The following is a 16,049-nucleotide window of genomic DNA, read 5'->3' on the forward strand; positions in this document are numbered from 1 at the left end:
GGACTCTTGCCTCTGAGTCACACAGGAGCTTCCAAAAAACTAACAAAACCCCTCTCTGAACATATACCTAGGACTCCACAGAGGCAGATACAATTTTAAGAGAAACTTTGTGTGTAGGAAGGAGACACAAGACATCTTGGACCAGTCTTCACATAATTTTGCTTTGTATAATACATAAAAAAAGCCATTTGGAATTAGTAAAAGAATGCACTTACTTATGCCCAGTCCACTAGCTTTAACCAGACCAGTTTCTACTGATACACTCCCCTATCATAGAAGGTAAGATTTGTACCAAGAAAAGTTACAAATAGTTATGTATTATTACAGATTTTCATGCTGTAATAACAGATTAATTTCTACTTATCACAGAATAGCTATGTGAACATCACATATCAGGAGAGGGTGAAGGGCAGTGGTGTTGGGGAACCCTGTTGCATCAAGTCCCCCTTCTCCAAGTGAATATTGACTCAACTTTTAGGACCTCTCACATCTTTTCCCTCTTTTTGAATCACAAATTCAAGGAGATGATAAGGGAGTCTTTTCTCACAAGTATGCCTTGTTGACAGTATGTATTGTTGCAAGGTTTTTTTGAATGCCTAAATAATTAGAGCATATCGAATGTATTAGAAATGCACCTCTTGAAGTTATCATGTAGGTCAAACACAATCTGTTTCTTTCATCTGTTCATTAAACAAATTTTATACTGTGAAGCTCTCTAAAAGAATAATCTTTGCACATGGATGCTCTGTAACACCCTGGAGACTGACTTCAGACATCCAGACGAGGGATGTCTAAGGCAATCCTGGGGCTACTGTCATCTGATACTTCCCTGTTACAGCCCAAAAACAAACTGAACCTTGATGCTCTGGGGTGCACTCAGGCTGCATGCTCTGAAACTAGACCATTCCCGTGCAATGGAATCTCTTGTTTCCTAGGATCACAAGATAGTTCAGGTTGGAAAGGACCTCAGGAATTGGAAGACTGTGTCAAAAGCCTTGCTAAAGTTGATGTTCTCCTCATCTGAAAATACTGTAATTTTATTATAGAAGGCAATCATGTTTGTCAGACACGATTTATCCCTAATAAAAGCAGGCTGGCTGTTCCCAGTCCCCACCTTCTCCCTCAAGTGGCCAGAGATGTTCCCCAAGGACTTGCTCCCCAGTTTACCCAGGGACCAAAATCAAAATGACAGGGCTGTAGTTCTCTGGATTGTCCTTTTGGAGTTCCTCAAAGATAGGTGCAATGTCTATCTTTCTCCAGTTGTCAGGGTTCTTACCCCACCTCTGTGGCCTTGCAACAATACACTTAGGACTCTTGGTGAAACCTAGCTGGTACCACAGAATTGGGCAGCTTCAGATCTCACAATCAATCCCCTCATCCACTGCAGGTTGTTTTCATTGTCCTTGAACCATGTCTATAAGCACAGAGACGTAGGAGACCTTGATGGTGAAAACTGAGGCAACGTACACACTGTCTTGGCCTTATCTCTGTCCACTGTCACCAAATCATCCTCTCCATTCAGCAGCAAGCCCATGTTTTCCTTGTTCAGCTTTTTACTGATTGTGTAGTGGTAGAAACTCTTCTGTTACCTTGATTCCCCTGGCAGTCTCAACTCCTGAGCTTTAACATTCCCAACACCAACTCTAATGACCAGGCAATGCTTTCAAATTTTCCTTTTGCAGCCTGTCTCTGCTTCCCACATCCCCTCCTCTTCTGCACTGGGGCTCCACCATGAGTTCCCAGCTTAGCCACACTTATCTCCCTATGTGTTTGCTTATTTCTCTTAGTAATAGAAGGGATTACTATAAGCCCTCAGAGTTTTCTTGTGCTGCTTTATCTTTCAGAGGTTCCTCCAGTAGGATCCCAGCTACTAGATTCCCAAAAAATTGGAAGTCTGTTCCCCTGAAATCCAAGGTCTATACTCTGCTGTTCTCATTCCTCACTCCCTTCATGGTCTTGAACTCCACTATTTCATAATAACTACAGCCTAGGCTGCCATTGATTATCATATTCCCAGCCAGTTCTTCCTTGCTAGTGAAGAGCAGAGCCAACAGTGCACAACCTCTGGTTGGCCTGTCCTGTACTTTTATTAAGAAGTTATCGCTGACATCCGTCAGAAATCCTCTTGACTGCTTGCATTACACTGTGTTGCCTTTTCAGCATATGTCAGGGAGGTCCAAGTGCCCTGTCACAACAAGGATCTGTGATACAAAGGCTTCCCTGTGTTCCTTTAAGAAGGTCCCATTCCCATATCCACTGTGTTTGGATGGTCTATAATGTACTTCTACCACAGCATCACTCTTGTTGGCTTCTTCACTGAATCTGACTCACAAGATCTCCAGCAGCTCTCATCCATCCCACAGAGGAGCTCTTAACATCCAAGTGGCTCCTTCACATAGAGGGCAACCCATGTTGTCTTCTGTGCCTGTTTCCCCCGAAGAGCTTGTACCTATGCATCAGAGCATTCCGGTAGCGAGTTGTCCCTCCACATCTCAGTTGTCCCAGCAACATTATTGTTTCATGACCACATACAGAGTTCCAGATGCTCCTGCATATTTACCAGACTTCATGAATTTGCTCACCCTGGAGGTGAGCACCTCCACCTTGTTTCACCATTCCTGAGGTCTTTCTTGCTTTGACCACCCAGCACCATTTTCTTTCCACTCTTGTCCACTGTTTCTCCATTTAAATTTGGACTGTAATGTCCCTTTCACAGTATTCCTAGTTTAAAGCCCTGCTCCTAACTCCTTGCTCCACTCCAAATAGGCAGGGAAAGACTGCTCACCCATTTAGCTTCTGCACCCAAAAAGCCCTTGATTAGCAAGTGCTCAAAGCTCAGCTGTGTTGTTTTACATGATCTTGACCTGTGAAAACTTTATCCTTACTCTAACAAGGTATCACAACATAATCTTTTCATGATTTTACAGGTGATCCCAAATGGGATATTTTAGCTGCTGCACTAGATATACCAGGTCATGATTACAGCTCTTCAGTGTGATCTCTGGTCCAGTTGAAAATCCTCAGGAATGAGCGTGAGGAAAAAGAGGACACTTGGACAACTTGTTCAAGTTTTGGAGAATCAGCACAGTTGGCACCAGGTTACAGGAATAAACAAACCTTGTAAAGCATGTGGTTTGAGAAGGATGCAAGTAATCTCATTTTGAAGTCAAAAGACCCATTGCTGGTCTGTAGAAAAGCCACTGTCACTGGTCTTCGTGTATGTGGGAGCACAGATGCTGTGAAAACATGACCTCATGCACTTTAAAAATCTGCATTATATTCTTAGGGTTGGGATTTTTGAAAACAAAAATGCATCCACACCTACCTAGACCTGAAAGAACACTCCTAGCATTTGCTAGTACAAAAACAATAGAGCCTAACATGCTATACCTTTTACATTTCTCTGCCTTCTGACCTCAGCTTTAACTAGTGAACTGTAGTAACATGAGGAATTCTCACAGCTGCTGTTTGGCGTGTCTTTGTTGAGGGAGCAAAGGAAAGCTGGTCCAATATGACATCAAGAAAAGATCTAGCTTCTGAGGTCTAGTATATTTGCAAAGAAATACGGAAATCATATCCTGATTCTTCTTAGTTGAGGCTACTCTCCCTTGACCTTGATTTACATTTACAACAAATGAAGCACCTCTCAGCCTAAATAATAACAAGGAAGCAGGTGGGCAAGACACATGCTTTTTTCTACCTCTCTGCAAAGTGACTTCCACCTTCCTTGGTATGTCCTCTGCATTCTCTGTCTGTTCATAAAGATGTCCAGAGCAGACACTCTCTTATTCCACATGTGCAACTTCTCCACACAATGGGACTCCCATTTCTATGTAGCCTACTGACTGCTGTGTTAATACATGTTAAAAACAAGCCAACTTCTTTTCTGTAAAGAGCAAGTGATAAAGCTTGGCCTAGAAATCAGCAGCAGACTGCTTAACACATTTGAGCACCAGGATCTTGCTGCTTCTCTATACTGCAGGGTGATGGGTAGAGCTTTCCTTTCCACAGTGAGGCAGCCCTTTTCCATGTCAAGAAATGTTCCAGTTGGACAGGCTGGGTCACTACATTTGCCCCTGCTTCCACTCAGCTATCATGGGACTTGCATTCACATCAGCAACTAACTACTCCTTGCCCAGCAGCATGTCTGCTCCTATCCTTCTCCAGGAGAGCCTCCCTTTTTGGGGGAACAACGTATTTCCAAAGCCCAGTTTTCAGCAATGTGCAAAGCAAGGCACCGCAATCTTTCAGAAGTTGAATCCTGCCCTTCTGCAAACTCATCTGTGATGCCAGTGAAAGGAGAAGTCTGGAAACCAGAGCACAATGCCTCTGTTTTTGTTTAAAACGTTAACCACCCACTTCAACAGAAACCAGCTCAGCCATTTGGATCAAAAGCATTAAAGTCCCATAGCATCTACAAACACCACAGTTTGGCCAGAATCCAACACAAGTCTATATATGAACAAGGCTTGTTTCACTACAGGGTCCTGGAAGTCCCTCCTGGCACTTAAAATCTCCTAAAAGCTCCTAAAAGACTTTCAGACCATGACTATACAGCAGCAGCTGTGTCCTAAACTTACCCTTGCTAGTAAAACTTAATCATGCCTCACAAGAAGTGTGTCTGCCTGCACTCGTGATTTGACTTACTTTTAATTTCTCTCTTTAAAAATACTTTCATCAAGAGTCTATGTAAATAGACAGCTGGAGTTCATTATTTGAGGAAAGGATATACGGAAATGTAGAGAAATCTGGATGTGTTACACACCTGAAATTACTGGTCTGAGTGCACTAATCACTGGGTATAATCATAAAACCTGTGTGATACAGCTCAGGTATATGACAACAATTGTTCTTTCTACTTTTAAAAACCTATGCAATTGTGCACAGATTTGTCTCACACTACAAATGCCAGTAATTTCATGGGGATTTCATGCACCTTCCTTCCCCTACCACATAACACCATTGCACCCAGTCTAGTGCATTATGTAAGAAGGGATATCCATGTCCCACTGTGTTGATTTCCTGGTTCAGTGACCAAATCGAAATTAAACAAATACTGTTATTTCAATTAGAGTTTTTGTACAAGCTCAGGTCCTGCCCATTGAAATTAAAGTCTTGGGTAATTCATCTGAGAAGTATGTTTGAGGCATTTGGATTTCAATTGAAAGAGCTTTTTTTATTTCTATAAAGACAGTGTGATCCATGTAAATAGCACTGGATAACCAGGTCTGGTTTTGTAATGGTTTTATGACCATCGCTGAAGAAAGGATGAGTTCCTTCCTTATGGAATAAACATAAATCTGAATTCCTCTTTTTAAAGAGCACTGTGCCTTCCTGTTTACAGTCTCCATAACACTGACCTGTTTCATTAAACTGTGTTTTCCATTTGAAAGCAACCTTGTAATTAAGGCTAGGAAATCATGCATTAAGAAGTCACTAAGGAACAAGCTCCCCTAAATTAAGACAGATTCCTAACTGTAACTCTTCCCATTCATGACTATCCTTTGACTAGAGCTTCCTTAAGATTACACAGTAGGTGGTCATGCTTACCCACATCCAGCAGTATCTAATAAAGCAGTGACCAGAATCTCATTCATCTTGCACTGCTGTAGGAATGTCTTCATAAATCCATACCTCAGTACAAGCTCATACACATAAAAAAATTCAGCTCCTAATGTAATGTTTAGTTACTACCAAAACCAGCCAGTTTTTCAGAAAGACAGATCAATCCACAGCCCATGTTAAAGGTAGACATGGCCAAAAGCCATTGCTCTGGAAAATTGAGAGCAACACAGTTATGAGCATAACCAGCACAACTTCCTGACTCTTTTTTCTCCCCATCTGCAATATCACTTCCGGAGGGGAAAATATTCGGAGCCATATGGCACTGCTCTCTCTCTGTGATCCTGGCTGCTTCCAGGACCAGATGTTTTGTTTTTAAGAAAACACCGTTAAGAACCCAGCCCTACTAAGCAACAAGTTCACCTCTTGTTCCACTCTGCAGTGAGACACAGGCTGTGGGGTCCCTCCATCACCCACCCATATCCACCATACACTCACCTCTGGTTTACTGTGCTGCAGTCCCACTGCTGTGAGAACAGGGTGACACCATGCAGAGACAGACCCTAAAATGCTTACTTTGAAAACTCCACACAGCTCTTTACTCTTGTATTGATCCAGAGTTACTGCAGTCTTTGAGTTCAGGCCCCAGATGGCACAGAAAATACGGTCACACAGACAAACAGCTAGGAGCACCCACAGCAGAATCCTTTCAGCTTGAGACCAAAGCTGCGATAAGCTCTGAGTTGGCTGCTCTCCCTCCAACCCAGCCAGCTCTCTGAGAACGTAGTACTTTCAAAGTACTTTGTCAAAGCAGATAAGACATGCTTCTGCCCAAAAGCCAAATCTTAAAATGAAATATTCAGACCTCTCAGGCCACTCAGATGATTTTTACATTTGGTAATTCAAGGCATCCCCTTGCACAGAAGTGATTAATAATTTCTGTTTTTTTTTCTATGCCCAAATAACTCCAAAGAACTGCAAATCATTATTTCCTTCCATGTCCCTCCAAAATAACACCACTGGTTTTGAATCAAGAATTTGTATTTTGCTCTAAAAGGAGGTTTATAGCAGAAAGTGTGGAACGCCTGAAAGCTGGCGTGTGCAGAGAATGTTTGAAAGGGGAGCACAGGGTTCATGAATATGAGGAACTGTCACTTCCTATGATTAACATCCACATGATGCTTGACACCTTGGCTGGACGTATCAAATACCACATAATAAAAATTATCTTCACCTCCAGATAACAAAAATGCATTTCTCTCTGTCGTCTTTTGCTGAGCTCCTCTGCTTGCTTCTTTAAAAACCACAACACTTACTTGCGGCTTAGGGCTCTACTATCACAACTTATTTTCAGCTGTGTCCTCTCCTTGCCATTCTTTATCATGCCTACATTATTTCAGTAAGAATGAAGGTTTTGTACTATGAATAAGTACATTTGCAGCAGACCCTTGGGGTGATTTCTTGCAGTTAGTCATACAGCAAACAAGGCTGCAAGTTACTAAGACAAGGAAGCAATGGGGTGCTTTGCCACCTGCAGGAGTTATAGATTGTTTTAAGTTATAAGGCATTAACAGTTCTGACTAGAGAAAGAAAATGAGATTAATTTCCCGTAACACTTTCTGTCATCTGCCTGTATGTTTTCAGCTGCTGCCTCTTCACTTTATTTTGTCTCTTTTTGATTTTGTGGAGTGCTTTTTCCCCCTCCCTTTCATGGCACTGCTTGGTATCTTGCTGGTGCCATGATCCTGATGAGCCTGTTCTGTGAACCAGAAATTGTCATTCACAGCAGTCCTTACAGTTTCATGCTCTGTGATCAGTGGTGCTTTTCCTAAAGCCATGAGTCTTGGACACTTTCTTTATTAAAAAAAAGTGAACAGTTTTACTTTTCAAACACCCAGTTTTATTCTTCAAAAGGACATGGGAGGAGAAGAGATTGAAAACACTGCAAAAACACTGCCCCTGCACCCTCTATAAGCACCATAATCAAAAGGTAGACACAGTGTCCAATCCTGAAGTCTCTCACTCTTTAAAGACATTTCATGTTTATGAGGGACCAGTTGGACTGGGATGATGCTCTTTGCTTTCTACTGTCACTGAGAGTGACACTAATCCACTAATGGATTGCACAAGGTGGCACAGCAACAGTAAATCTCAACAATGGTGGAAATTACTTTCCTGCCTATGTCCTCTCCTGTGTTTCTTTGCTGTCTACGTACAATAGTAAATCAGCCAGCAAGGGAATGTGTCTACATTTTCGTTTCCTTGGTCTCTGAGAAACTGCCATCACTTGCTGTAGACTGCAACAGCGCCTACCCAGCACCAGTCCTGGTCCTTGCCATAGGAGAAAAGAAGGGTGGTTGGAGGCCCCTCTGCTGGTGTCTGAGGTTTCCTGCATCCTCCACAGGCTTCAGTTCATTAACCTGGAATATTTGCACAAGGAGGAGCATTGGATACTTAATTTTGAGCATGCTCTGGGACATTTCTCCCATTTTCTGAGAGTTCATCAGAAGCACGAAGCACTCAGCACTGGCTAACTGAAATGACCGGACTTAGAGCAGCCACCATTTCATTCATCACCAGTCCATCATTTCACATGCAAAACCTGATGTTTCCTGCAAAGAAGGAATACAAACAGGAACACCGGTGGGAGGTATCCAACTTGATCATTGTGAATACCTGAGCATGACACATTCCTTCTTCCCCCACTATTTCACAGGAACCGCAAGACTGTATCTGGTCACAATGAAGAAGATGGATAATATATACTGCTTTCTTGGTCAGTGTTCGGTGATAAAATCAACAAGGCAAAGCATCCATCTGGAATCATCTTGCTCCTCTTAGGGTTTCTGTTTTATTTACCCTGCTCCTAATCAGTCCTTAAAGTCAATCCAGTTCTACTCAAGCAGCAGATCTTTCAAAACATCACTAAAATAATCCTAAAGTGCTTCTCAGATAATGTGACCAGCAGATAATGGCACGGAAGGTCCAAAAATGGTACTGGAAACCCCTCAAGTTATGAACTGCAAGTCATTGCCATCCTTTTGGTATAGGTAATTTCAGAGGATGCCTGCAAGAACAAATAGATGTTGTTGCTGATTTATAAAAAATATTTTCTAGCTATCTGTGGTTGTATCAGATCCATATTTGCTATGACAACAGCACCTGATCATCTTCTGACGGTGCTGAGACAGAGGCTGATAACTTCCAGATGTTAAAACAGTTGTCCAGGTAGTATGTGTTACATCATACCTCCTTTGGCTAAGAAAGGGAAGAAAATCAATTGTAGAAGCTCATAGACCTCATACTTGAAAGAGGTCAACCGAGCATCCAAAACAGCTTTTCCATTCACACATAACTGCTGAAGAAAGCAGCATGCGGGTTTGAAAACACATGAAGAACATCTAGCAGTGACCACTGCAGATCCCTTGGGGAATGTCGCTGTGTAAGTCAAGGTCCCTTTCCTGGCCTGTGGCAGCTGTCTAGGGCAGAGACTGCAAATGAGACACCCTCCAGATGGGGTAGTCACTTCTCAGCTGTGCCTCAGAGCTACTGACATACAGCAACCAGGCCCCTGCTCTTTCAAATGCACTCAGGTCTGGGATTGCTCTTCCTAACACTGCCTAACACTGTGAAGTAATTTGTTAAAGACTCCAAGCTGACTCATCCATACCAGGGACAATCTACCAGGAACTCTTAAGTAGGATACAGAGAGATGCTCATTGAGACTTGCTGAGCATTTCCCTTCTGCATTTTAAATTAAAGGGGCTGAACTTCTTTGTAAAATCAGATTTGCATTTATCCCTGCCAGCAGACACACGTCAGCATAGTATTTTGTAGGACCGGCAGCTTCAAAGCCCTAACTGCATAAGTGCTTGTAGGCTTTAGGATGGACCCTAAAATACTGTCAGAAAAAGTCTGGTGACTGGGCTGTAGCTGCTGCTTGGGAGACCAAAGCTCAGTTCTCACTCCACTGCTTATCTTCCGTGCTGCATCTCACAGGAGAGCATCCTATTTCTGTGCTCAGCAACATCAGTGAAGGCCCAAGAATAGAGTTCACTAATTTATGATTCTGTGGGCCTAGAGTAGGGTAAGTGAAGACTGCAGTCCCATAGCTCCAAGGAGTTATCTATGCACATTGTAGCCCAATCCTTTCAGCAGCTAGGCTCCTCTGCTCACAGGGTTGCTGAAGAAGGTCAAGTCATGGTCATATCAGAGCGCTGCTAGAGGTGAAAAGGGACAGCAGCGCTTGTAGCTTTCACCAGTGATGGGTTTGATCTGGGTGGTGTGAGGGCTAAAGACTGCCAGCAACAGAGATGCTAAGCCAACAGACTGGAGGAGGGTTAAGCCATGTTTTTAGGGAGGTGCATGGGAGACAGCACATGAGTCTTCCCCACCAGTTGTCCTGACTGCTGCAGGAGGACCATGGTTTTTTGGTGCCAGGAGAGAGAGGAAGTAGGATTAAACCCTGAAGGAAAGATCAGAAAATGTTGAGGGAGTATGGATACCGTTTCAGAACCAGCACCATTTTCCCTCGTACCCACTCAGTTCTGGGGTCTTTCCTTCCCTTACTAGTGAACCATCACTGAACTCAGGCCCAGCTAGGTCTACCCTACCTCTGGCTCTGCCTCAATGTAGAGTTGAATTGCAAGCACAAAGTCATGTTTCCAATCAGAGACCTACGGGCAGGAGACCTAGGAATTCCTTTGTGACCAAGGCTATCAAATCTACCTTGTCTTGCCACAGGAAAGGAAGCAACAGCCTTCATCACAGAGCCAACTAGAGATGTGAAAGGCTAATGCAACAGGTGTGCCAGCCATTGCTACTTCCTTCTTCCCCTTTCACTGCTGGTTCTTCAGGGCAAAGCAGGTCTGAGCTGCTCCAGGGCTTTGGGGTTTTTTTTCCCCTGAAATTAATTCAGCACCTGAACCTACCTGGACTGCATAATCTACCCACCAGTTTTCATTTCACAAATATCTTGTGACATTTGATTGCCTGATACTGATCATAGGACTGAAATACCATGCCTTTTTTCTTCCATCCTTACTTTCCAACTGAAAACATCACTGTACCTGGAACAGGAGAGTCCCCCTCAAAATGCAGATGGTGCACACTGAACCATCTTCCTTGCCTATTAACATGTTACCATAAAAGCCAGCAGAGAAACTCTCTAAGACTCGTTTTGGAGTTTTAGAAAGCAGGCATTCTTTATTGCAGTGCTAGGCACACATGTAAATAGTTTTGCAAAGGTGAGCACACCCCATATCTATAAGTGGCAGCTAATGTACTGTGAGATTATACCTATTAATAACTTTTCCAAGAAATGAGTTACATATGCATTAGATTTCCTGGAACTAATTACAGTATCTGCATCCTAATTACGCACTCACTTTCTTGCTGAGTGGTGGTCTCAAGGGGTCCCTGGTGGTCGTTGGTAGCCTTCCTCACCGTTTCTGCTGATTGACCTCAGTGTTCACACATGCTCACAAAGGTCTGTTTAGGAGGTGTTGTACAGCTGTATTGTATCTTGAGCTGGTTTGTTTTAATTTGTCCTGACCTTGTTCCTGTTATCTTCAAGAATAGGCCCCAGCTGTCTTATTTATTACTGTCTTATCTTCAAACTCATTTCTTCTTCACAAAAGCACTAACCTTCAGCTGTGTCTGCACATTCTAGAAGCCACATTGACACTGACCTAATTTATTCTCAGTAAAATAATGCTTAGCAAGATGAAAAGCAAGACAAAGAGGGAAAAAAAAAATTGTTAGCAAGACATTTTGGCTTACAAACAGTGAAAAACATAAAACATCTTTCTTTATGGGTCCACAGGCCCCCTACAGTTCCCAGTCTGTTGCTGAGAGAACTGTTTTCTCTGTTCACTAGCAGTTCTCTGGAGCTGTTTCCTGACCTCTGTTCCTGGGTCTACAGCACAAAAACCTGTGAATTCCTCTGCTAATTATCAGCTGGGATCTTGAGTCAGATAATACCAAGTCATTTCCAAGTTCAACCAGGTGACTAATTTTCCAAGCACCTGTGAAAAATCCTAGCCAAAGCCATTGTAGATTACTTCAGGCGTTTGAAGTATGATGGCATCAGAATGCATAGAATTTATGAAAGTTACTGACTTATGGCAGGAATTAAATCACCAATATCAACATTGCTGTTTTTCTGTTACATGGAGCATACTGGTATCAGATCAGTCAGCTTCCCTGAAACCTCAGTTCCTGGTTTGCTCTGCTTCTGCCTGGCTGTTGACTCTGTTCTTTCATGAGTAAGTGGAACAGAGGTTTTTCAGTTCACCTTACCCTCCTGACTATTCTTCTAATCCAGCTGCATAATTCATTTTGCAATGTGTCCTGGTTTAGCCAGGATAGGGTTAAGTTTCCCCAGCAGTTGAAGTTCTAGCCGGGTTATTCATATACCATGCTGACGTCAAGTCCGGGCGCCCAAGTGCGGGAAGAACTGGTGAGCGCGTGGGTTGGCGCAGCCGGTCCTCTCACTGCTGTATCGGTACATACCTTGCTCTGCTCATTGTTATTACTGTTATTGTTTGTTGTGTTGCTGTTGCACTGTTATATTAAACCTCTCCTTATCTCAGCCCCGGGGCTTTGTATTTCACTCCCTCTGTGGGGGAGGGGCAGCGACCGCGTGGTCTCAGACCCCAGCAGGGACTAAACCATCACACAATGGAAAGCCATGCCTGCCTCTTGAAGCAATTGCAAAATTGGTTTCAAGAAGGCCTGAGTACTTCATTAATATGAACAAGCTTTTAGCTGCTGAGGCAGTGGGAATCAGTATTAAGAAACAGAGCTGGAACAAAACTTACCTTGGAGCTTGTATAGAATTTTTGGCTTTCCTTGCAAGCTGCAGGAGAGAAGGCTGGGAGTGGGAGGGGGCTGCAGTCTGGGGTAGTGACATATGCTCTCCCACCTCACCCCATTGTATCAGCCAACAGTAATGCTCTCTGGTATTTTGCCACAGAAGTCTTCAAATGTCATTAGCCCAGTGGGTAATTCCGTTTCACACTCCAGTGCATCAACATCACTCCTGGCATGAGGAAGCTGTACTGCCACTTAGAGGATACAATTTCAAGTCTCAGTTCTGGCTGTCAGGATCTTTTCCCTGTATGGCAGGCTTGAATTTAGCACTCAGCAAGTGTGTAGTGTGCTTTCGTATGAACCAAAAGAAGTGGTCCTGAGGGCTGAGGAGGGTGCTGAAAAATATGTCTAAGCCCTTGTGAGCAGTGGTGGGGTGAGGGAGGGGGTCAGCTGACACTTTCTGAGGAGGTTCAGTGACACCATGAGGAGAGCATTTTCCTCCAGCACTTCTTCTGGTACCATGGGGTGGCCCAGGATTGGGGATGCTGGTGTTAAGTGGGTCTGGTCAGCTCAGCTTCTTGCTGTCCTGGGAGCAGGCAAGGAGCTGGTCCTTAGCGGGGGCCCCACATTCCTCTCTGAGAGTAAAAACCAAGCAGTTTATGCCTTTCTGGTTCTAGCCCTTCCCTTACTGGAGAAGAGGGAGCTGAAAACCTCAAAGGCCTCAAATGCTCTAGTGTGGAAAACCAGAGAAAATGATGTTTGCATGTGATACAGTGCTTCTCAAATGTAGATCTCAAGGCATGGCCAGGGAATATTATTTTCCTTTTGTTTGTTTTTCCCCTCCTAACCAAGTCCTTTTACTTGCAGCTCAGTATTTCGCTAGCATCATGGTCATCATTGGTCTGTCTGTGGTGGTAACAGTTCTGCGGTTTCACCATCATGGCCCACAAGCAGGAAACATGCCCAGATAGGTAAGCAGCTTTGGTGGTAAATATTCCACAAGCTACTGAAAGAAAAAAATTACCTAAAAGCTATAGTAAACTAGTTACAGAAGATGAACAGAAGTTGCTCTCCATTAATCTGAAGAGTCAGCAACAGACAGTATGTTTGAGACATTTGCTCTTGGAGGGCAACAATATACATACTAAACTTGGTTTTCTGTTCAAAACAATATCTATTATTTGGGTTTTCAATTAAACTTACAAACATATAAACTTATAAACATACATGTCATACGAGGAATGGCTGAGGGAACTGGGGTTGTTTAGTGTGGAGAAGAGGAGGCTGAAGGGAGACCTCATCACCCTCTACAACTACCTGACAGGAGGTTGCAGAGAGATGGGGATGAGTCTCTTCAACCAAGTAATAAGTGATAGGACAAGAGGTAATGGCCTCAAGTTGCACCAGGGAAGGTTTAGACTGGATATTAGGAAGCATTTCTTTACAGGGTGTTGTTATATGTTGGAATGGGCTGCCCAGGGAGGTGGTGGAGTCCCCATCCCTGGAGGTGTTTAAGAGTTGGGTCGACATAGTGCTTAGGGATATGGTGTAGCTGGAAACTGTCAATGTTAGGTTAATGGTTTGACTAGATGATCTTCAAGGTCTTTTCCAATCCAGATGATTCTGTGATTCTGTGAATGGAATGGTTGAGTCATGGCAGAGTAACCTTGCCCCATGGGCAACACCCTTGGTTTCTTATTCAGCAGACACCAGTATTGATAAAATGTGACATTTCAAAGCACTAAACACTTATTGGTCTCTGCTGAGCAGTTAGTCTGTTTTGTTCCCTTACAGAGGTTCTCACTGCAGCTCATGACAGCTGTAATCTCCCAAAACAAAGACAGGAGGTGAAGCTAATTTACTTCTGTCTTGGAACTGTTCCAGTTATGAGCTGGATCCCTGAGTTGCTGGAAGATCAAGAATCCCAATACCTCAGTGTAGTGATGGTGTGGAGTACTGAGCCCAGCTTGAAGCTTCTCAAACTTCCCAAAGCTTGAAGCTCACTCCTACTGTACCACCAGCAGAAACAGAAAGCCAATGCTGTTGGAATTCTGGACCCCTGGACTTCCCTGGCTTGTAAATCTGCCTTCTGCTGAAGCCAGATCCACTTATCTGTGTGGAAAAACAGTTTTGTCTCCTGCTATCTTGTTTTTCCAGGTTCTTTACCTGGTATGCAAAGAGCCAATTACATACAGAGTTGAGATATTTGTGGTTTTTATGTGGATGTGAATGCATGGGTGCCTGTCCCAAGACAGCATCTCATGGTCCCCAAAACTACAATTATTTATACACACAATTTATGCATACTCAATACACTGATACATATCTATTAAGTGATTAGTTATAATCTCTACACTTAGCATGTAAATTAGTATGCATGCATAGTTTGCCATCTCTGCCTACTTCTTTTGGGTTGCAGGTGTAATTAGAGTCAGTGGTCCATGGGTTGGTGATCATGATCTCTCCCTGCCGGAATTACATTCTACCTCGTTTCTTCATAAGTTGGCAGACATGGGCAGTTTATTGCAGTTCACTATCTCTACTTCCCATTAATCCTACCTAGGCTCCTGCTTTTTGACATGCATATACAATAGCGGATTGTTTCAGAGTTAATTATCTGTTTTGACTATTATTCTAACCGCTAATTGTTTGGTTACATAGTATGATCCTGATCTTCCTCAGAAGAAAACTTCTGAGCTGCAAATCACGTGAGAAATATTGGGTTTTGTCATTTGGTAAATTTTTGCTTTTTTATCCTTTTACAACAATCTGATCACTTCTCAGTGCATTAGCATGTGGACCCTCTTCACAGCAGCAGACTGCTAACCCAATGAGGTCTAGCACCAATGCCAGCTGGCTTTCAGGAGGAATGTGTTTCCTTTAGTTTCAGGTTAAAGGAAAGTATGCTTTTTTTGTTTTTCTTTCTCCTTTTCCTAAAAACAGATTTTAGAATAAGCAAGGTGTGCTTTGTACTTAGAAAAAGAAAAGGAATGAAAGTAAAAGCAGATACAAATAGTCACAGTCAACTATATACCCACCCTGGTTTCAGAGAAGCCTGTTGCACAGCATCCTCTGGTATCGCATTCATCACATTTGTCATGCTAGTCAATTATCCTGGCATGATGTTGAATGTCACATGGTTATCAATGTCAGCCTGAGTACAGAACAGCTTTCTAATTTAGCCTCTCTAAAATAAACTGCAGCATCAATGCAGATTAAAAAAAAAGTCCAGTAGCAATTAAGCTTACTAACAATTATTTATTAAAGTGCTTATAATTTAGAATCATCTTACTTTCAAGACAGCAGAGCATACAAATTCTGGATGAACCTGCATGTAAGCAAGACCTGAAGGTACAAATCTGGGTAAATATGCTTCACATGTCTACATGGACAGGGTATACAGTAGCGTAACAGCTCACATGGGGTTTTTATTGTTTCATCTGCTTTTTGAGGAGCCTAGACACAATAGCTCATGTTAAATCTGCTCGTAGGCCCTGCAAGTCAATTCTTGCTATCAGTCTCTTCCTCTCTTGTCTAGAAACACAGCATGCAATGAATTCTTACTGTTAAGGAACCTTGTTCAATGCCCTGACAGCTGAACCGGCATACATTAAAAAAATGCCATCAGGAAACAAAGACTGTGGAAAGCATTACTGAAAAGTGCAGAGATAGAC

The 16,049-nt window shown here is 42.9% G+C and overlaps 1 protein-coding gene across 1 annotated transcript in view; it reads left to right on the plus strand.

The window, feature by feature from the left end:
* LOC141937449 (neuronal acetylcholine receptor subunit alpha-7-like) overlaps positions 1–15,738 on the plus strand; it is a 54,853-nt gene extending 39,115 nt beyond the window's left edge. The window contains exons 9-10 of the mRNA XM_074855092.1: positions 13,243–13,346; positions 15,643–15,738. Of these exons, the coding sequence (XP_074711193.1) occupies positions 13,243–13,258 (16 nt within the window). The 3' untranslated portion in view covers positions 13,259–13,346; positions 15,643–15,738. The remainder of the gene's footprint in view (positions 1–13,242; positions 13,347–15,642) is intronic.
* The last annotated feature ends 311 nt before the right edge of the window (positions 15,739–16,049 follow it).

Source organism: Strix uralensis, chromosome Z (genome assembly GCF_047716275.1).
Source record: "Strix uralensis isolate ZFMK-TIS-50842 chromosome Z, bStrUra1, whole genome shotgun sequence".
In the NCBI taxonomy this organism is placed as follows: Eukaryota; Metazoa; Chordata; class Aves; order Strigiformes; family Strigidae; genus Strix; species Strix uralensis.